Raw genomic sequence first — 22533 nt, forward strand, 5'->3', positions numbered from 1 at the left:
CTTTTGACGTATCATCCTGCGAGAATTCGATAGGTGTGCGCCGAACACATACGTCGGTATATCTGTCTGAAAACCGATAAACCCACACCCCTCTACAGCTACTGCAACGATAATCGCATCTCGTCGCCGACTCGCTCGCGTACGCTAATAGACCACATTCAAGAGCACGAGAAGGGTATAACCTATTGCAGTTTCATCATTTATTCTTGATTGGCTAACGTCGTTCTCAAGCGCGCTGCTGCAGCGCGCATCAATTGAGATAGGAGAGAGAGAGTTAGCGCGTAGCCTTAATTGGATGAAATGCTCATACGCGTGCGCTAACAAGCTATCACCGTCGCCGCTTGTCTCTTTGTGCGGAGGGGGCCATCAGAGCGATTGTTATTCAGCAGAGACGCCGCTGTTGGAATCGTATTATCGGCAGTTTTCATCGAGAGTCGCGCGGGTTTACCGCCAAACTGCGGAATAGATTAATTTTCGTGATTTTTCAAGAAACGCAAACACGAGTATTCAACAGCGAGCGCATTTGTTTGTTGCGTAAATAAAAAAAAAAAAAAATCTACCGATTTGCCTGCTGCTGCAGCATATTCGAGGACAGGGCTGGAATTGATCCAGTTCCCACCGCATCAAACGAGCGCGAGTAGGTCGGAAAATAAAAGCCCGTTGCATTAGCGGTGAGAAAGAGAGGGAGGGAGCTGTATACAGAGGGATGGTTTTAAATTTACTTCTCCGAAGAGAAAACGATACCTCGCTGCTGCGCTGCACGTTTCTGTCTCTGACAGCCAAGGCGTCCCGGCGTAACGCAATAAGTGTAATAACACGGCCGAGCCTCGGCTATGCGCACTACTGAGAGCTGTGTCAAAGTAATACCAAGTTTTGAAGGGCTACGTGAGAAGCGAAAACGAGGCGCGTGACTCGCTGATGTACACCCTGCTGCTGCTTCTGATGGGACATCCTTAGCAGTTCGCAAATAAGAAACAAGATGCGCCGCGTGTATTTTTCCCCGACGACGACGTTTTCTCGCGCGATGAATGCGGAATTTATAACCTTCCACGGAGTTTCGCGCCCTGTTAGTTGGATGTTTCTTTCGAATCTTCTTCTCCTTCCCTTTGACTTTGTCACGCGCGCGTCTGACTCTACCCGGCCGTTTCCACTGCGGCACGATACACACATTAACGCAACAAGTTCTCATCGCGATAAGAAGTAATGTCCGACTGTCGAGCGAGTGTACAGCGCGAATTTCGTTCCTCCCGCAATGCATCACGCTCTATGTACCTATAACGCAAGAGCAACACGGGCGCGATCAATCATAACGAAAACTGTTTAGCCTCTAAACGTTTCGAGCGCTTGCGCTCTGTGTGTCCTCTATTCCCGCGGAATCCTTCAACGTCTGCGCAAATAGCCGGGCGCGTAGATCCTCGGAGAGAAACAACGCAGTTGTCAAGAGTTGCATTAGCTCGCGGCTCGCGTTATGTGCAGTGTTACACCGTCTGTTTGCTCTCTCGAGTCTGTTGCTGCTGTTGCATCCACACACACACTCTCTGTACGCGCGCGACGTAACTTTTGCCTAAAAGCTCTCGGCACAAGAGGCGCTTTGTGGCCTAGTCGAGAAACGAAGTATTCGAGTCTATTAGCCGCACACGTATCGAGGGTGATTCTGTCTCGGTACGGAAAGCTATCGGCGTATGCAGAGGAGCAAAGTATAGACGCGAGGTTGGGAGGAATTCGCAGGGGCAAGCTCGCGTAGACATATATAAACAAGGTTGCGCTCTGTTTGCGCGCGGAGACCACGTTATCCGTTTGCTCGCGGCAAATTAGCTACCCGCAGCGCTGCGGTCGGATAGAAAGGAAGTACACGCGAGCCTGAGACGGATGCGCGCGCGGAAAGGGACGAAATATCGGTGTAACGACGAAGAATTAAATAGCGTTCCGAAGTCGAGTGTATACGAAAAGAGATCCATTATTTCCGGGTTTCGTCTTGCTCTCTCGCAGCCGCCTATATAATTAACATCGACAAAAGGGATCCTATATTCGCCAGCCGACTAAGCGGATTTTTCATTTCCCCGTCGAGACGAGATACCGAGTCAGCGCAGACGTTTGCCTCATTACTAGACGATATAGCCAGCTCTTTGTGCGAGTAGCGGAAATTATATTATACTCGTTCGAATCGCATGATAATAGCTCGAGTAATAGCGATCTCTCGTGCAAAGGATTCGCAGAATCAACAAAACAAGAGTCAATCCCTCTCTCTGAGCTATATAAGAGCGTAATCCAGCTTAATGCGCGTCATCCTCCATCCGAGTGACAAAAAATCCGCCGAAATCCTCGAAAGCCATTCCGCAACTGCATCAGCGCGCGCGCGAGAGGTCGTTTTCAATCCGAGCGGCTTACACTCTGCAAAGATTTCTCCGCCGCGGCGACGAGGTAAAAAAAAAAAGCCAAAGATTTTCCCCCCTTTCAGCAGGAATTTCGCCTATTTCCAGCAGGCGCCGAGTAAAATATGCAGAGCCGCCGCTGCCGCGTCTCACCGCGACATTCTCGGGGATGAGAGTCTCTCTCTCTCTCTTCTCTTTTTTTCACCACTGCGTGTGTGTGCTGCAACGGTGACAAACGGGCCGCGGAATGAAAACCCCTGTAATGGACGAGGATCCGATCTTCCCACGGAGCAGTGAAAGTGAGAGAGCCCGCACACTCTGGCCTCATATACATACACGTATACGTGCAGAGAACGGAGCCTCCGAGATTAGTTCACGTGTCGGCGGCACTTTTGCTACACACACGCGGCGGCGTATCTATGCACGCAGCCTCCGCCACATCCTCCGCCTGCTCAAGGTAGCCCATTGTTTCACCGAGCGATGGGATTGAATCGTCGCTCGCTCTCCGACCCACACACACACGCACGGCGGCCCCTGAAAGGTCGCTCGCACGTGAGTCGTGCGCTGCTGGGAAGAGGGAATCTGAAAAATATAAAGCTGCACTTTGGTTATTATTGTACATCAAGCGGTTGGATTTATCGGTGCGAAAAAGTTGCGACGCTTAAATGCCAACTTTCGGGGATAATTTTATTCGCGTGCGACGCATGACCGCGAAAATTGCTCGCGATTTCTCAGCCGCAAGCGCGCGAGTAGAGCACTTTGCGTTATACTTTGAAATACGTACGAGCATTTCTCACTTATTTACGGCACCATCTTGCAGCACTTTCGTCGACGCCGTGGAAAATCCACGCTTTCTTATAAAATTCATGAAATACACGCATCGACGACGTCTTTGTTACTTTCACCTCTCTCTGCGACCGTTTCTTTGCGTAACGATAATTGAACGCTACTCGCGCAATGACGATGCGCGTCGTCGAGATAAAGTGTCGTCGATCGTGCTTTTAGAATCAATCTCGCCTGTCTGTTCGTCGTAAGGCTAATTCCACCGCGGAATTTGCTGCCTCCATAGATTCATACATTCGAAATCGCGCTGTATACACTCGTAAGACGCAGCTTACATTGCGCAACCTGCCAATTATACTTCTTATTTCCATAGAATTTTATTTCACATCGGATTTCCACGAGCAGACTTTTCTTCTTCCTCCTCCTCCTCCTCCTTTATCTCGAGGAGAGAGAAAAAAAGGCTCGAGCCGCCCTCGCGCAAAATGGCCCGGCTCTGTACGTATTATATATAGACGTAACGCCCGGTAAAGGGAGCTGGAGAATAAGGGGGGAGGGATAAAAGGAAAATAAAGTCGAAAAACGAAGACGCGGCCGCAGCTCGTCGAGCCGCGGGTAATTTGTTTGAGGATTCGAGAGGCCGCCGATACGGATTTTTATTGGAGATTGAATAACATCGAGGTATAGGTATAGGGGGGTAAGGGGCAAAAATAAAGGAACGCGGAAAAGGCGGCGCCGGGATCGAGCAAAAGAGAATGGAGGGGTCGGAAAAAGAGGAGCGAAGGGTTAAGTTCGAGTGCCGTCGAAAATTCACGCGAGCCTTATGAATCCCCGGTGAAAATTTTCTCCGATATGCGAGAATGGATTCGATCTCGAGAGAGAGGCGAGAGAATATCGTCGTGCGCACGACTGAATCGCCGGCTTTTTCGCTTCGTGGAGGATTATAATATGGATACGCCAAGGCGCGCTGACTATTATGCCCTCTTTCCTTGCGTCGTTATTTTATTATTGAAAAACTTTATTTTGTACAGTATGTAATCTATCAATGGAGAGGGATAATATACGACAGAGTTATTATAATGATGAGTAGAGTGTACATGTGTCTATCGGGGTAACTATGTATATCGTATGGGGTAGCTTTCGGTACAACAAAAACTGAAGGTCTGCGGGAAGTACAGGAAAATCGTGTAAGGGTATACTATAGGCTATGATAAAGAAGAAGGTAACTGTGTGGGTGATGGTTCAACCGCTCGCTATAAATACACACTTTATGCATGAAAAGTTTGCCGCGAAACATCCTTACGCCGTAACTTCGCGTTCTACGTGTTATTACAATATAATTGCGATATCAAATTTTCGCCCGTCTCTCGGCGACTTTTTCGACATTAGTATATAATAATAATATAATGCGGCCTTCGGAGCAACGACTAAAAAAATATATAAAAGTGTACAACATTCGGATCATAGAAAGAGTTCTCGCGCTCAACTTGGGCGAGCTGCAGCGACTCTCTCAACGCTGTCCCATAAATGACGCGCAACGAGGTCGCGCAGCTCAGTATCCTCCGAAAGCTCCGCCACCGCCGCCTGGGAAACGCGGCGTCCCCTCGTACGAGACCTGGGCCGAGAAGCCGTGCTTCCAGTCGGCCGTGTAGCGGACGATCTGTGTACGCCCGTCGGGCAGCTGGACTCTGTACTCGCCGCGCGTCACGTCGCCGTCGCTGATGGCGTTGTGCGAGTAGTCGTTGCCGTAGGCGTCCTCCTTCACGGCGTAGTTGAAGTCGAACGGCATCCCCGGCTCGTGCACGTGGCCGTCGTCGTGCTGAAAAGGGCCAGGCTTCGTTTTAATAAATATATATTGTATAATACATATGCATATATAGAAGCGGGCTGCGGCAGCGCTCATAAAATGGAGATTCGCGTAATAAACTGATATTTAATTTTCTTTCCAGCCGCGCGCTTGTAACAGCGGCAGCGCGACAGCTGTCGAATCGAAATTACATTCCGCGGCTCTGAGCGAGCGAGCAAACAGGAGAAATATTAGTAGGTAGGCATACCCTCTCTCTCTCTCTCTCTCTCTCTCTCTCTCTCTGGCGCGTTTGATTCAAGCGAGAGGGATGTGTGTGTGCGAGCATTGGTTTTCCCGCACCGCCAACGTACAAATCGCTCGGAGCCTTCGCAATTTACCTGTCGCGACGTGCGCTTCGCTATTTCTCTTTCTCTCTCTCTCTCTCTCTCTCTCTCTCTCTCTCTCTCTCTCTCTCTCTCTCTCTCTCTCTCTGCGCTTTCTTTCGCGTTCTTGTTTTGCGCGTGTGCAGTACTTCCCGCTCTCCCATCTATCTCACTTTTTCACCCATCGATACGGGCAATCGCGATCAGCTTGTCTCCTTTTTGTTCGCTCCTATGTCAGTCGAAAGGCATTCTTTTCTAATGAAAACGTGCGGCTCGACTCTTTGTCGTCGTCGTCCTCCTCCTCCTCGCGTTTATTGGGATCCCCCGAACACCATCCCGCCTCAATACGATGTGTCCTACCTACAGATATAACGCGGTTGTCGAGCGAGCGAGAAGAATCAAGATTGTAATGCCGGTTATTTTCACGAGTGGAAAAAGTGTTTTTTCACTCGAGCTTGCGTCATCGGCTAATTCAATTGAAAGCGGCTTAGGTACTCTCGCGGCTGCCTATACGAAGTCGTACATCACAAACTGTCATAAATTATCATAATGATTGTGATTGTACATTGTTTGCGCGTATATTATAAATATTCCGCGCGTATGCGCTGAATTTTTTTACACGTGCCATTCTGCGCTTATCTAGATTCACACGATCTATCTCGCGCGAGTAGGTGGTTCCCTCGGAGTTACTTATTATTACACCGCGAGGTACGTTCGACGCGAGGAATCACAAGAATTATGCATTTAAGGAAATTCAACGCGTCTAACTATGAGAAAGTTTGAGTCGCTGCGATCCCTTTGTCGATTTGATGTAAAAAAAAAAACGGACACGCGATACGCCTTTACGTCGTACACAGGCGCAGTAGGTGTGCGCATTATAAACAACTATTAGATGTCTGGCGCGCGTCAGCCGTCGCTAACCTATCCGAGCGTATATAGTGCAGTGCACAGTGTCTAGCGGCAAAATTTGCGATCGCTCGACACGCGACGACGCGCCTATATATATACACACACACACACACACACATGCATCAGAGCCGTCTAGCACAAGCGACCGGAAACGATAAGCCGTCGCGGGGGTAAAAAAAGGAAGGGAAAATCGAAGTGTCAGCGGGATTAGCGGCGCTGCTCTTTGATTCTCCTTCCTCCGGCCTTCTTTCCCCCCGATAAATCCGAGATGATTATCTTTCGCAGGCAACGAATCGAGCGCGCAGGAAATTGCCCCACGGAGTAGGTCGATCGAGGCGTCGCGCTTTTGTACGCGGGGATTACATTTCGAAAATAATCAGCAGCTGATTAGCGATGATGACGCGGCTTACAACGATTAAATTTTGCAGCCTCCTGTATGTGGATAATATATATACACGGCAATGAAGAGCTAGCTCAAAAATTTAATTTCGCGAGCGCCGTGTGTCAAAGGATTCGCGATGTTAATTAATCATATCCCGCGTATTACACAGCCGCTGAATTCCTGACGCTGGATGCCACTCCCCGCGCCGCGACGAGTAACGAATTCGAATTTCAAAGCCGGGAATTTAATTCCCCGACGCCTACTCTTATACGCGTACACCTATATATACACCTCGAATGCATCCCACAATATAAGTGAGACTAATTATTCTCCGCGAGAGCTTGGCTTTTATTAGAAGCGTATAAGTACAGCTGAGTTATGAAGCACTCCCGAGATCCCTTCCGCGAACGGGTTAAACGAGATAGCGAAGCTTCTTCGCGAGAGTAGCGATCGATCAGAATTAAGAAGTGTTTATATATAATTGTTATTAATTACCGCGGTTACAGATCCATACGGATCTCTCTCTACCGCGAGCTCGCGTGCGCTGTTTAAAGCGGATTGATGGAGCGCTCTCCTTCTCCCGTGTATACACACAGCCTCTCTCGTGTCCAATGATAAATCAGAAATTCCCTCGCGACGACTAGCGGCAGTTTATATACCCCGCCTCGCGCTATAACACGGCGCGGCGAACGTCGACAGCTAAATTATTTCCTATCGGGGCCAGCGGTATCGGCGGCGTGACTCTACCTTCGAAGAGGAGCGAGTTGCAGTATATAGGTGTGTATGTATGTAGGTGAGCGAGCGAGTCTCGAATTATACGCGCTCGCGTGGGTGTGGAGGTTTATTCGAGCGAGGATGGCTGTAATTCTGTGCACTCGAGAGCTCCATACACGCGGGCTCGTGTAAAAAGTTATATCGGAGATAAGAGCTGCGCCGCTCCGTATATATGTGTTTGTCTTCGACAGCCAGCTCGGGTATATAATCTCTCTGTCTCGCTCGGTGCGATGTTTCGCCGTATCGCTGTAGCTAAGGCTCTTCTTGTACGTATAGCACAGTGAGTTACGTATACTGCGCTTTCCTTTTTTTCGTCTGGGCGCGACGATACTCTACTCGCGTGTGTTTTCAGTCGTCGGGAGTAGTGTTTCGCTCGTGCGGAGTAATTTATTTTGTTATTAGTCGGCGTAGGCTGTCTTATATTATATACCGTTGGATGAGAGATAAAATCGTCCGTCACAAGTGCCTGTGGAACTCTGAAAAACTCGCGAAATTGAGATTCAAACACACCCAGCCGGAAAAGTCATTAGAATCAGCAAACACGCGCTTTCTAAAAGTTACCAAAAGCCTTTCACATTTTTCGCCCTCTAAAAGAAAAAAAGTGCATTTTGCGGGAGGGCGCGGCAGCTGCATTTAATTATAATTAAACGTCGCTGTTTCGGCTCGCCCTGTTTATTATATATATATATATATATATATATATATATATATATATATATATATATATATATATATATACACACGCGGGCGCACTTAATTTATTTAATTGTACGTATCTATTTCTTTCGGAATTTTAATAAAGCAAAGTGAATTAAATTTTCGCCGGTTTAATTACATCAAGGCTACAGTAGCTGCCGCTGAAAGGAAGCGCGGCGCAAAAGGAAAACAGCTGGAAACGCGAATGCGCCGCTCGCGCAAAAGGGTCATATTTTTCAGAGCCTATACGCGCCTGTACAAAGCAAACTCGCTGAAAGAGATGGATGACGAAAGAGAGCTGCGAAGAGAAAAATACTATCCGCGAGCGCGCGACGCAAAGATAACTTTTCGCGTTTCCAAGCGCGTACAGATACGCCAGCGAGTATGACACGCTCGGCTGTGTGTCGCGTTTACTCGGCGACGATAACGCGGACTATTTATCTTTGAAAGTTCGAGCTTTGCGCGCGTGAGAGAGAGAGGTATAATAATGGTATAAATCGCGTGATTAAAATTCGCTCGATTCCGGCCGATCGAGCGGAGCGATTAATTTCCCTATAATTATCCGATTCAATTGCGGCGAGATAGGAAAAGTGAACAATTATAACGTCACGTGCGCGCGTACGCGCAGAGATGTATAATATAAGAAAGCCGCAGCCGTGAAAAATGCTAAAACTCATTAGGCGGTGCAGCGGCAGCGGTATCAAGCGAAAATATTGCGCAAAAGCTCCGCGCGGATATACGTAAACACACACACACACACACACACACACATAAAATAACTCGCGGGCGCGTCGCAAGAAGCGAACACGCGCGCACCGCGAGATAAGCAGTATACGGCTGCGTTTCTTCTGACTGCGCCGTCCTTCCGCTAGCCGTGCAAATGCGCGTTCGTGCCGAGCCGATATCGCCCCGGCTCGTAAAAAGAGCGAGCGCGAATGAAAAAGACGAGCGTCCGGAAGCTCTATACATAGCTACACGCACCACGACTCTCTGTATACGCTGCTGGCGACGAAAAGCGAGTCGGAGAGAAGATACGGCGGGGGCAGTTCGTTAGACGGCCGTTTGCATTATTATGCCGGAAGTGCGCGCAGGAGCTGCGCAAAAGTTTCGTGCGCCCGCGAAGCTGCGGGCCGAGGACTTGAACCGCAAGAAAGACTTTATCGCTGCGGAGCGCGCGCTGTGTATAAACTGCTTTTGCAAATGCCCCGGAATGCGCGCGCGTATCTTTATAAGCGAAGAAATATTCCCTCCGCGCTGTAATTCCGAATTTTCCGGACTCTCTCTCTCTCTCTCTCTCTCTCTCTCTCTCTCTCTCTCTCTCTCACCAGCTGCTGGCCAGTCGTATAATCTTCTACTGTGCTATGCTGCTGCGCGTTATGTATTTATAGTAGGGAAAGGGTCGAAGTTTTATTCGGGGGAGGACGTGAGCGTCGTCATTGTGTTTCAATTTGCCGCGGGGGACGATACTCGGAAGGACGTATTTGTTATTTACGGTATAGCGGCGAGCCGAGAGAGCTTTTTGCGGTACGTTATGCGCGGGTGATGTGTCCTCGGCCGTTTTCAGCCGGAAAACTTGCTGGATGATAATTAGTCGCTGCATGATATATGTATAACGCTCCGGCGTTCCATTATATAAGATGGACGAGAATAACTCGGTTGGCAACTGCGTCTGGCTGTGGATGTATTCTGAAACTCGAGTCGATTGCCCCGAGCTGTCGAAATTATAAGGGGATTACGAGCTGATGCGGTAGCAGCGCGTTATCATCCACTCAGATTCAAAGTTCGCGATTCCCGCTAACCCGTTGTGTGCAATCGATGCATAGCCTTATTGGAAATTAAATTGAGCCGGGCGATGGACGTAGAAAAAGTTTCGCTATTATCTACTCCCATTGTCTGGCCGCGTGCTTTTACCTATATCCAGAGGCGCATCAATTATGCAAGCGAAACAGTATTAACTGATGACTTACCGTGTTACCGGGTCCGCTGGGCGAGCCCGTGTAGTCGGGGAAGCCAGGAGTGGGCCTCGGGCCCGGAGCCGGATAGCCGGGACCCGGGGGTGTAGGTCTGCCGGGTGTCGGGTAGCCTGGGCCTGGTGGTCTGGGCGATGGTCTGGCCGGTGGTCCGGTAGGTGGCCTGGCCGGTGGGCCAGTTGGGAAGGTGGGAGTGGGTCTCGCCGGTGGTCCCACTGGGAAGCCTGGAGTCGGTCTGCCGGGTGGACTTGGACTCGGGAAGCCCGGACCTGGTGGCTTGTTGTAGTCGTAGCCCTTGGTCGGCTCCGGTGGCAGGTACGTGTTGGCGTTCCGCCTGATGGTGCCAGGCGGCAGGTCGCCCAGGACGCCTGTCGTTGCCAGGCACAGCAGTGCGAGCTTGACGACGAGACACAGAGATGACGTTAGCGAGGTTTCGTTGAATTCATAGTTCAATGTGCATTCGTGTGAAATTTGAAATGAGCGAATAATGTATTAACATGAATTTTGAATTATTTTAAATCCGATAAATTTTAGAACATTCCGAAGTACATCGTTGAAATTAACTCATCAGCTACGATGATAAAAGTGACCGAAAAATACAAAGCTAGAAAGATCGAATGGTAACACATTTTTAAAAATCGTCTTTTTTCATCGCAAGCGCTGCTGCAGCATCACGCTCGGATAAAAAGCAACTCTATCAGCCGGTCGCGCTCCTTTCGAATTTCACGGCAGATGAGAGAAGGTTGCATGTGTGCCGCTCGTGCAAGCAGCCCCGTTTTCTTTCTCTATACTGCAGAAAATATCCACATGTGTGTATGTGTGTGCGAGCTTCGGTTGTCGCAATTTCTCGAACAATGCCCTGACCTTTCGAGCGATCAGATACGAGGCGCGCGAGCTTCATATTGTCGAGGGAGCACAGCTTGCTCGCGAGCGCGCGGGAGGAAGAGCCCGTGTAAGAAAATTGCCGTAATTTCTAGTAGTGCAGGATACGTCGCAGGATATTTTGTCGATATTTCAAATAACGCGGGGGGGCTGCACGTAAACTGAGCAACCTTACGGGATTGACACTTTAGTTTTGTTACATACGCGACGTTATTGCGGACCTTGCTACTGTTGGCTTTTTTGCCGATGTCGCACGAGTGAAACGTTCATCCAGCGAGCTTTAATTCAACTCGCCGCTTTATCCTAATGCAGAATAAGTAGAGCCTTTAACATCTATATATTTTTGTTAATTACGACGAGCTCTCGAGTTGAATTCCAAGGCGCCTATACTCGAACGCACGCAAGAAGCCCGAGAAGAGGCAAAAGTCCATGAACGGCCGAGTATAATGTAAGTAGTTCGCTCGGCTCTACTCCCTTTAAGTAATTTTCTCCCCAGCCCTGTGTACGCGCGTGTATACCCGCTTCTCTGCAGTAGTCTCGTTACGGCAAGAGGGTATGAGAGAGACTGCGTCGAGGAGAGGAGATTATCGAGTCCCTTTGCAAGCGCAGGAGCGGACTGCGCGCTTGGGAGCTTCTCTTTTAATTCGCGAGAGCTGCGCAGCCCTGATGCAAAGACGAGGTTCTCTCTAGCTCTTGCGCGCGATGCGCGAAATATTCTTCGCTATCGCTGCGCGCAGGTGCCGCCGCGGGAGGAGCGATAATATTAAGGCGTGTTGGAATCTTTGATCATTTTTTTTCCTCGCTTGCGCATCGCGCTTTTATTCTAACTTGTTAGGTATATAGGGCTGCCTTCGCTTATCGGGGGATAATTAGGCTGGAGAGCCTCTTTGCTTGGGCGATTTTTATTCAGTTTGGAAAATTAATGCTGAAGAGCGTGCGATAAAGAAGGATTTAACTTGGTTTTGAAAAATTATCCGAGTTTATATGCCGGATATGATAAACATATTTTATTTCACGAGTATACTTAATGTTTCGTAATTTGGATTTAATTTGAATTTCTTATTGCGTTTATTTTGACCTTAATTACTATCTTAAATATAGCGACTTTTATTAATGGAAGATGTACATAAATGAATTTGAACATTTTTCAGCGCTATTTTTTAAGATTAATCCTTTTTTCAAAATGATTTATGAATGAACAACATTGCAGCCGTGACGCATGACCTGTTTTATTTCGCAGTATTCCTGAAACGCATTGCGATATAATGCAATAGCTTTAATTCTATTATCATTGAAAATGTGTATATTTTATATGAAAACGTCTCCTCGAGGGCGAAAAATAAATAAATAAATTTAAATCAGTTCGTATAGACATTACAGACACATTGAGAAATTTTTCATAGTAGAAATTACTATTTGGGATAGTAATTTTGACTGCTCTTCATAATAAATTGGTAACAGACTCTTAAGATATTAGATTTTACTATTCAAAGATAGTAATTTTTGATGAAATCGAATTTTTAAAAATTTAATTTTAATTTCGCTTAGTTCTATATTTTACATTTCTTAGGTACTTCGCGCTGTTATTACTTTATTATTTATTATTTTTATTGATTATTATTATTATGTTTGGAAGAGAGATTACATTTTTTATTGCGGTGACGGGAATCGAACCTGGAGCTCCGGCATGAGAATCGAGTGCGCCGACCATTTACCTAAACAGATCTGTTACGTACAAAATTTCAGATCTAGCTGATGTATTAATTGATGTACGAACTAAAGTTAATAAAAATTAACGACGACTAATAAATAATAAAGTTAAATCAATAGCCACAGAAACTCATTATAATAAAATAAATGTAAAATGTCAACTAAAATACTGATTAGCGCAAAAAAAAAAATAAATTCAAACCTTACCGACTGAGAATATCATAATTTTTCCCACATTTTATAGTAAATTTTACCATCTTAGGTAGTAAAAATTAGAAAATTAAGTTTTTTGAAAGTCGTAACAGTGATTATACTATCTGAGATAGTAAAAATTACTAGCTTCCGAGTCTGTTACCAAATTATTATTCGATATAGTAATTTTTACTATCAAATTTTTCTCAGTGCACGAATGTGTTTGATTGAAATCTCAATCGCATTAGTGAAATTGAATTAGGTTTAAATTTTATCCATTCGATCGTCTCGCGCCCAGCTTGACTATTCATGCGATCGTCTTCTCGAACACTATGGCGATTGCTACTCAAAAAGCAAACTCTCAATCAAACCCTTCGGAAAATTCAACAGAAAATAAATAAAGTTCTTTATCCAGTCGAGACGAATGACCGTATGACCGAAATCCAATCACCAACGAGATTAAACTTTTTACCTATCCAAGTCGTCACGGCTTGCGTCAGTGACTCCATAGCTCCGCGTCAGCGCATCGTCATCGATAGTTATGCCCCCACACACACGAAGCAGAGGATATCGTACAGCATAACCAGTCCATCGCGCAAGAATAATTACGACTCGCATCTTGACATTTCCACGCTGTGTATATCCTGTCATTCTATTCCGCCTTTTCCGTTTTAATATCTCCGAGTGTGTGTATGTGTGTGTGTGTGTGTGTGTGCGGCGCTAGCGCGAAAGGATCTGAAACGCCGTAATTTATACCGGCAACGAGAGAGCGATTATTCAAGCGAACGGCGACAGTTTCATTTGTCGAGCAGCCCAGAGTGTACGTAGAGCAGCGTATATACACACGTAACTGCTTTGTCACGCGACTCTGGAACACTCCGCGAGCGAGCGAGCGAAACACGAAGCCTTTGCCTTTGCCCCTGAGGGGCGCTTGTGTATAGCTGGAACTGCATCTCCAGGTTTTCTCGAATAATTATTGTTCTGCACACAATAACCATCGCGGAATTCATTCAGCTCTAGTTTATCGCATAAACCTGATACGAGCCAAGTATTATTGTGTGATTTCTCCGAGTTAAAAAGCCGCGCGACGGTTTATCTTGATCGTACAAACAATTAGCTCCATTTAATCCCATCGATCGCGCGGCTGGTATCCCTGTGTGCCAAATGAAATAGTTGAGCGAATAATTCCAGGATCGAATTCCTATGCGAAAATCGTGAAAATTATTCACTGCGTGTGGCGCAAAGCAAAGGGGATTAAAAAGCGAGAGAGCACTTTTTAAACAGATTTTCCAAAGACTCTATCTGCGTGTATACAGAGCTTCGTGTATAAACATAGGAGATAGAGAGAGAGAGAGAGAGAGAGAGAGAGAGAAAGAGAGAGAGCGAGAGAGAGAGAGAGAGAGAGAGAAAGAGAGAGAGCGAGAGAGAGAGAGAGAGAGAGAGAGAGAGCGCGTGGGCGCAAAAATCCACGCCGACGACGAGAGTAAACGTGTATGTGCTATAAATACGCGAGGAGGAGTTATAACGTATACAGCTCGAGGAGACTGTCTCGGCTTCCGCAAGAGCTTCGCGCGTAGGAATAAATATTACGTTGTGTGGTAGACTCGTACAAGGATCGCGATGGTAAATATTTACTTGATATCAGGGACGATTGTTGTCCGCCGGGCTATATCCGCTTTATTCATCACGATCCCCTGAGACAGGCATAACGTTTTATTTTTCGGTTCTACTCTCGCGGCGAAAAGAAGCCGCCGCTATGGAATTCGATGCAAGTTGAGAAAATACGTTTTATAGCACAGTGTGGTTAAAATCCGCTGTTAAGTCACGAATAGGTGAGACTTGCGGATTTTAGCAGTCTGTGCTATAAAATTTAATACGATACTCTTGACTTAAATGGTTCAGTTTTACACGGCGCTTAGCGCCCTCGCTACGCTCGGGTGCTAACTGCGCCGTGTAAAAAAGTACCATTTAAGTCACACGTATCGTAATGTACTATTTCACCACAACCTTTCGCGTGCTCTTATTATACAGTTTTTATCCTCGGTATAGATCGCGCGCGTGTATTAAAGCGAACGTAAGCTTGTAAAGCGCGGCCGATTTCGAGGGAAAATTAAAAAACTATCGAATTTCGAATGCAACAACAACAATAACCTATACACGTAGTTTGATTACATACATAATATTCTCGTTACATAAACGCGTATACACGCAGCCCCGTAATTGTACAACGTTGATGGAAATTCATTAGCGTCAGCGAAGTAAAAACATCGCGCGGGAATTCATCCTGGTAACAGAGGCGACCGACAACCATCAGACCGCACGCATTGCTTCGAGGGGAATCGAAACGAAATATTACGTATATCGTATGTGCGTGTGTGTGTATGTGTGTGTGCACATACGTATCTCGATATTTGTTTTACCCGCGACTAGGAGGAGAGCCTCGTCGTATAAATACACGCCATATGCCCATAAGAGAATCGCGGATCCTTTGCGGATGTTTATTTACGCGCACGTTTTTCATCTCAGCTCTCAGTCCTCTCTCCTCGTGTATACTCGCGTACACAAACAGTCGCGATTTCCAATTTCACGAAATTCCGCCGCCACTACCTCGTTTTTCATCCTCCGATCGTCGCGCGCGCACGCGCTAAGCTACTTTCCCGCGATAACAAGTCCGCGACTGCGCTCGAGCTTTATTTTTCTTCGGCGCGCGCAAAAATAGCGGACAGCCCTACAATAATACCTCACCGTTCAAAGCCACACGAGCGGCTATGGTATAAGCCGTGTCAGCCATCAGCGTCGTCTTATCGCGGTATAGATACTCGGGAACAAGCGCAAAGGACGTCTCGTCCTCGTCGTCGTCGCAGTGGTCCGATAAATTTACCGACCACACACACACACACGCATAGTGGCGCGCGAGAGGCGATAAGCATCGCAAGAGCACTGAGGGAAATTTCCGAATAGCCCCACGGGATATCTCCTCCTTCCGCGTATGTAGTGCAATGGTGCAGCTCGATATCTTGTGCGGCGAGGATGCACGCGGCTGTATGGACCCGAGGCGCGATTAGACCGAGATGTGCTGCAGCAGGACACGAGAGATGCGCCACCGAGATACGCCCGGCGACTCGGAGCTTACAAGGTGTGGTCCTGAGTGCTGCAGTTTGGCTTTTCGGTACCGGCCGCTGCACTCCGTCACTCGATCCATGTATATAGGTATATATACATCGATGCTCGATCTCTCGAGATAAGCTTAATTAATTGCGCCTCCGATACACGCGGTGCGGCGATTCCGATCGCGATAAACACGAGGTAAAAATGTGCTACTCTATACCTGCGTAGCTTGTGATGCGCCTAGGAGCATGACGATGGCTCGTTATACGTCGGCGTCGTCGTCGTCTCCTCAGGCTCCTCTCTGTCGATAACGAGCAGTTAAACGGACGTGATCCCTCCTTCTCGGCCAATCAGATGAGCCGATTAAGCACTAGATGATCTGCGCTGCTGCTGCTTTTTTCGTGAAAATACATCACATCAGGTTAGAGAAGCTCGTCTGACGACGCACAACAATTAGAGTCCGGCGAGTGTGTTTGGCTTGTTTTTCACGCTCTACGCGGCTTGATCGATCGGCTCTTCGAGGCTTTCGGCTCGAGACGGTTAAACTAATTTTCGGCGCGCGCGCGCGAGTCGAGTCGAGAAATAAAGTGGAAATTCCGCCGAGTTTAGCTGAGTAATTGGATAGCATTAATTTCCATGCAACTCTCGCGCGCTGTCTGCGGGCTTTCATAAAGCCCATTCGACGCGCGAGAGCTGCAACTAATACAAGGCATTTACAACTTTGTAATCTTCCGTTTAATTATTATTAGAAAGCCGCGTGCGATGTGCCACCGCATCAATGGACCTGTAAAAAACTCGCGAGTCGACTTCCGTGCAGCACAGTATGTCATAGCTCATACGATTCACACATGATCAACGACGCAAAGAACACTGCCGGCACCACGTACATAGCTCTCGAAGACGACGATCTCTGTCGCGTGCGCGCGCGCGCGCGCGCGAAAAAAGCAAGCCAAACGCGTGCGGTACTCAATGAGTGTAATTCAACTGCGGTAACGCACACACGCACACGTGCACCGAAGAAGCGGCAACAAGGTGTGCGGTGGAGTGTAGGTACAAATGATCCGTCCCGACGGCGAATAAAGACGCTGGCTGACTGTTCGCCATGCCGGCTTCCAGTGTTTATATAGCGTGGGCCTTAATAAGATGGTCCTTCGTTCGCCGCGATCTGCCGGGGGGGAAAAGAGAGGACGCGACTCTACAATACAAGACGCCGCCGCTGCAGAGAGGGCAGATCCCCTAGCCTCCTCCGCTGCTCCTCCCTTCTTACTCTCTTTGCCTTGGCGAGCCGCCGCCGCCGCTCGATCTCCTCTCCGTACGGCTCTTTCTCTCGACTCCAGTGCATGTGTATACGTGTGTGTGTGTGGGTACCTAAGTACGTCCTTCTCTCTCTCTCTCTCTCTCTCTCTCTCTCTCTGGCCGCGCGATGCGCTCTGCGTGCGACGCTCTTTCTCTTTTCTGCGACTCGCTCGGCGTAGAAGAGCTCCTTCGTGTGTGTATGCATGCGGGCCGTATGTGTAACGCGTGTACGTGTTTCGAGGATCGAGGAGACCTTGGGGAACAGCTAGATGCAAGCGAGCGCTCCGGATGACCGAGTTTTCGTATGCGAGAGCGCGCTGGATGACACCGAGAAGTTGAGTAGCGCCGACCGCAGTGGAAACAGACGAGATTGGTGGGACGATCCTGCTACCGATGCGCGTAATTCACGCGCGATTTTTCAGCGTAAATAACGACGGCGACTTTTACTGCCGACTGTTTATACGCAGCGCATCGGTAGCGAACTACGACTCTAATGACGAGTCTCGAGACCATTGGTACGTAATACACTCTTGGAGAGTCGAGAGTAACGATCGTCTCGTAACAATGCGCCGGTCGTTGCGAGTGAAACTTCGAATCCTTTGCGGGGAGATATCTGTTTGAGGAAGAAAAGCGGGAGAGAGGAGGAAAGTTCTCCGATCTTCTGGATGATGGAAATCACAAAATGTTTGCCGCTGGATTTACCCTCTGCTCCGGGGCGACTCTCGATTTTTCGACTTTCTGCAGGACTTTTCCGCTGCGCGCGGCCAATTTCTCGTTAAACGAACGCCAACGTACTAGAAAGAGAGAGCTGGCTCGGATAAGTGGATATGCGAGTTCGAGATAACAAGCGCGAATATACGCTGCAGTATAGGGTCGAGCTGCGGATAAAAGAGATAGCCGATGGTTTTTTCCTGGCTCCGCGGCTCTCGTTAAGCTTTACACACACGGCGCTGATGGTGACTAGTGTCAGCCATGAGTGTCTCTCGTCTCGCGTCTCGGAGCTCATCAGCGTAATTTGTTATTTCCACGAGGTGGGCGTATACTTTCCTTGTACGACTCAATCGAAACATTTCTAATGTGAACAGCAAACATCAGCTCAGAGCAAACCGCCCCTTTGAGATTCATAAGATTAGTTCCGCAGCACAGGTGCTCGCTGACGTAAACAAGACGACTCTTGTACAACACAAAAAGACCTGCAGGCATCACTTAAAGACTCCGCAGAGACAGAGAGAAAGAGTCGTTGTCATGCAGGACTCGCTTCAAGATACGCGGCATCGATTGCTCGTGTCAAAAGTCGGAAGCCAGCGGCGAGTCGTTCATCAGACGGAAATGCAGCCGCGCACACGAGCTGGAATCCAATGCGCCGAGGACAAAGAAGACGCCGAAGGAGACGTCTGTATTATATACCTTCGATGGACAACGCGCGCGCGCGATGTTCATTTGAATTTTCAGCAACGCGACTCTCTCGAAAAATTCACTCGCTTTCGTCACACGAGCATCGCTACGAAAGAGCCGTGGCACACAGAAGAACAAAAAGAACGAACGAGCGCGATCGAACGGGCAAACAAACGAACGAGCGAACGCTCTGCGGCCGAAAGTGCTGCAAAGGTGTGCGCGCGCGCCTGCATCTCGCTTGCTTTCGACGCTCCAAATGAACGAATACCGGGTGAAAGGACAACAACCAGAGCTATATCGCGCGATCCGCGGCCTTTCTACACGCCGTGTCGTGCCGATACATAGATTCTCCGAGCCCGGAACGCGTCTCTCCCGCTCTCCCCCCAGTGTTTTTATTTATTTATTTTTTTTTTGCAAATAAAGCTCGCGTTATGAGTAGACACACACGCCATCCAGCCTAATCAAGCTGACAGTCGCGTCTGGTGTAATGAAGGATCAGCGCATTAAGAAATTAAATTTGTCCCGGTGCAACAAAGCTGTATGCAGCGTGTAAAAGAGCTGAGGAGAAAAAAGAGCGAGGCTTTCCCGCTAATATTAACGAGAGTAATGTCAAAAGAGAGACTCCGCGTCGGCTGCATTCACAAAGCAAATGATAAAAAGTGCGAGCTAATTCTTCTGCAGCGGTCACGCGGGAGGGGTGTGTCGCGTTTCTTTGTGCCGCGCATAGCGACGAGTATACTATGCTGTAGGTGTCGAAAAAAAAGGTGTACGTCTCTAATTAGTCGGCGCATCGCGTTGATACACCTGCCGCTGCAAAAGTGAGAGGGGAGTGTTGCAGAGCCGCACGGGATATGGGATTTGATGCGCTGCCGGGACTCATTTGGCTGAGAGGAGATTTCGATTCGTGAGCCCCGTCGTCGCTGTGCTTTGAGTACGCGAGTTGAGAACACGTGAGAAAACTACTTACAATTATCGCTCGAAGGAATGATATTTTTCTAAAAGCTACCATACACACCGGGGAGGTTATTACGAGGCGCAGATCCGTAATCTTTTTGCAAAGAGGCCCATTACGCGTTCGACACAAGAGACGTGTAATTAGACGCTCAATTAATCAGCGCTCTCGCGGGAAGTATATAGATATGCTCGCGCGAGTGCGCTGTACATTCCTCTTTCTCTTGTTTGCCATTGCGCACCGGTGACACACACACACGCAACGTTTCTCGCTCTCACCTATATCATCATTATACTCGCCGCCCGGCTCGTCATTATAAAACATACGTACGTGTCTCCGACAATGTTCCGTCTCTTATATGTGTATCTGCCGTAGTGGCATCTCTTGTTCGCAGCTCGTCCGCGTGATACTTACGTGAGTGCAGCGGGGCTGTCTGCGCTCTCCGCGCGTAATAAGTCATTAGCATTCGGTTCGTTCGCTGCTGCGAAGGAAAGAGTCAAAAAAAAAAAAAAATAAAAGATATCGTAAGATCTCGAAGCGAAGCTCCCTCCGCGTTGCGCTGTATAATAACTCGAAATCCAGTGAAGATCCTCCCTTCCATTATACAAGCCTCGGATAGAGAATATATCCGCGTCTTTGCGGCGGCTCCTATATACGTCCAACATAAGCTTATCGAGAGCGGCGAGGTCGGCCAGGACGATATTAGTCCTTCGGAACGACGGCGCATATATAGTTAATAGCCGAGAGATTGAGTGCGGAGGAGTATGTGTGTGTGCGGCAGACAAGTTGAGAGAATTATTCGCGACGGGGAGTAAATTGCGTAGTCGAACTTCTTCGGAATACGGCGAAGGAGAGGACACACAGCGACGCATCACATACTCCTCCTCCTCCGCAACATTCGTATACTCGCGTCCAAGGACGAGGGAATTTCCTATGGAATGAGCTAGTCCCGGGGGGCATGTTGGATGTGTATAGAGAGAAGAGTATGGTAGCGCAACAATGCGCGGAATAATTCATCATCCGATTATTAGCCGATTCATTCTCGCGCGCTTCACTTTTCAACGAGGCTGCGCTGCTTCTCTTCTTCTAACACTTTTGCTCCGGGCGCTCGCTTTTTCGCGTCTACCGACGAGCTGAGTCACGGCCACGATGATGATTGCAAAAAGAGGGTATTTCTTTTCGAGTGATTAGACTCGTATATACTATACACCAAGTGAATGCGAAGCTTTTGTTCCTTGCGTCAGGGGGCGAATCGCGTGCGAAATCGACTTCGCTTCCAATAACGTTTACGAGCGTTTTACTGCTCGTATTATATGGTGTACTGCATCATGCAAAAACAAAATCACGTATTCACATAGTAAAACTCGCGCAGTTTCTTCATAAACTCGCAGAGCGCCGAGACAGAATGAGACTGTAGAAATTAAAAAAGCACAGTTCTCCTCTCTGTTTTTCCTCGAGATGAGCTACGGTATTTATACACTGCAGCGGCCGGGTTAACGAGCAAGGGAACTCAATTAAGGAATACCCGCGCAAACTTCCATTCGAGTTGTTCGAACTTTATCCCCTTTATTTTTATCTCTTTATTGCCGGTTCGATGCGAAGATGGCGCTATTTTCGCCCGTATATAACTATACCGGGTACCACACGACCGCGAGATTAATAAAGCAAAAGTGGAGCATTTCTGGGAAAGAAGTCCAGAGACACGGACGAAAGCTCCGGGATATACTTTTTCCCACAGGCGCGTTTGGCAGACTGCCTCCCCCCAGCGGACCGGCAACTTTCCTTAGCCGCTTTTAAATAGTTTTGATAGCGCGATTATCGCGGCAGAGCGAGCTGCTCGATGAATTATGTACCTCGTGGTTTTTCCAGTCTCGACGTTATACGCTGAAAGAAGCGCGCAGAGAGAGAGAGAGAGAGAGAGAGAGAGAGAGAGAGAGAGAGAGAGAGTCGCAGAAAATGGAATGGCGGCATTAGACCCGCTACGTATGCAGCAATCTCGAGAGTTCGTAGGCTAAACTCTCTGGTCAGGCGATTAAGCCAGCGATGCGCACGTCCATTCCAGAGCTCTTTTTTTTGCGCCGTGGAACAATTAAAAACTTGCACAATTTGTAATGGCTCTGTCGGATATGCAACAGGCCAGTGTAGAGAGGATGAATATGCAAAAAAGTGGATACTCTAGCGCGTGGGCGAGTTGGAAAATGAAAATTGAACCAAGCGCGCTCTTCATCTTCGCAAAAGGCGCGCACGCGTATACAACAAAAGAAACGCTGCGAATGGAGCAACTGCCGTGTGAAAAAAGCGACGCGTCATCGCGGCCGCTTATAATATATTATAATTAGTCACGGGGATACCTAAACCACGCGCGTTTTCCTAATCGTTCCAGCGAGCAGATCCGCGTGGGCGAGAGGTTTTTCTCCTCTTCGAAATCGGAGCGCGCCGGACATTTCAAGAGTCGCTTTTTTTCCAGCCGGGGAAATTTGACGCGCGCTGCCATCGGATAACGTAACGCTCTCGAGGCACCGGGGACGACGAGAGGTAATGAGAAAAATGTCGCCCCCGCGAATTGCGCTCTGACTCTAAATTAAGCGCTTTTTATGTACAGAGCTAGCTTCCGCAATTTTTTTTTTATTTTTTCAAGGGGACGCTCTCGCTCCATATTTGTTTGCGCTCGCGCTTTGTTACGCACCGGGAGCGGGCGGAATTCAGAAAGCGAAAAATTGCGAATTCCTCTTTATGGAAATGTCCCTTGCCGCCGAGCTGCCTTCACCGCGAGCGTCTGCTCTTTTCAAGGAATTTATTACGAGCCGCATCTCGGAGGCCATCGTTTTTCGAGATGAAAATACAAATGAATCCTCATAGCGAGCGCATAATGTCGAGGCGAAAAAAAAACAACGGAACGAACGCTGGATTCGCGGAAAACGTAGCTTAAAATTCCATTCCGTCTCG

General features: G+C 48.1%; 1 protein-coding gene across 4 annotated transcripts; it reads right to left on the reverse strand.

Moving 5' to 3' along the window:
• Positions 1–4135: 4135 nt before the first annotated feature.
• Positions 4136–17060, reverse strand: LOC100121077 (cuticular protein RR-2 family member 24). 4 transcript variants are annotated; one of them, XM_008210872.4, is made up of 4 exons: positions 16943–17039; positions 16165–16334; positions 10050–10448; positions 4136–4971 (listed from the first exon to the last, which is right to left on the reverse strand). In XM_008210872.4, exons 2-4 carry the CDS (start codon positions 16192–16194, stop codon positions 4705–4707), a joined length of 696 nt encoding a protein of 231 aa, XP_008209094.1. In that variant the 5' UTR covers positions 16195–16334; positions 16943–17039; the 3' UTR covers positions 4136–4704. The 4 variants fall into 4 exon arrangements, with proteins under 4 accessions (XP_008209094.1, XP_008209093.1, XP_008209095.1 ...); XM_008210871.4 differs by having other exon boundaries at positions 4137–4971; positions 16165–16337; positions 16943–17060; XM_008210873.4 differs by having other exon boundaries at positions 4143–4971; positions 16951–17039.
• Positions 17061–22533: the final 5473 nt, after the last annotated feature.

The sequence above is a fragment of the Nasonia vitripennis genome, chromosome 5 (genome assembly GCF_009193385.2).
Source record: "Nasonia vitripennis strain AsymCx chromosome 5, Nvit_psr_1.1, whole genome shotgun sequence".
In the NCBI taxonomy this organism is placed as follows: Eukaryota; Metazoa; Arthropoda; class Insecta; order Hymenoptera; family Pteromalidae; genus Nasonia; species Nasonia vitripennis.

Excerpts from the sequence above, each read along its gene's own strand:
- LOC100121077 (XM_008210872.4), bottom strand. The coding sequence starts at position 16,194 with ATGCTCCTAGGCGCATCACAAGCTACGCAG. Across the intron at positions 10,449-16,164 it reads GCGCATCACAAGCTACGCAG|CTCGCACTGCTGTGCCTGGC; the intron begins GTATAGAGTAGC and ends CTCGTCGTCAAG. Across the intron at positions 4,972-10,049 it reads CCAGCGGACCCGGTAACACG|CACGACGACGGCCACGTGCA; the intron begins GTAAGTCATCAG and ends GGCCCTTTTCAG.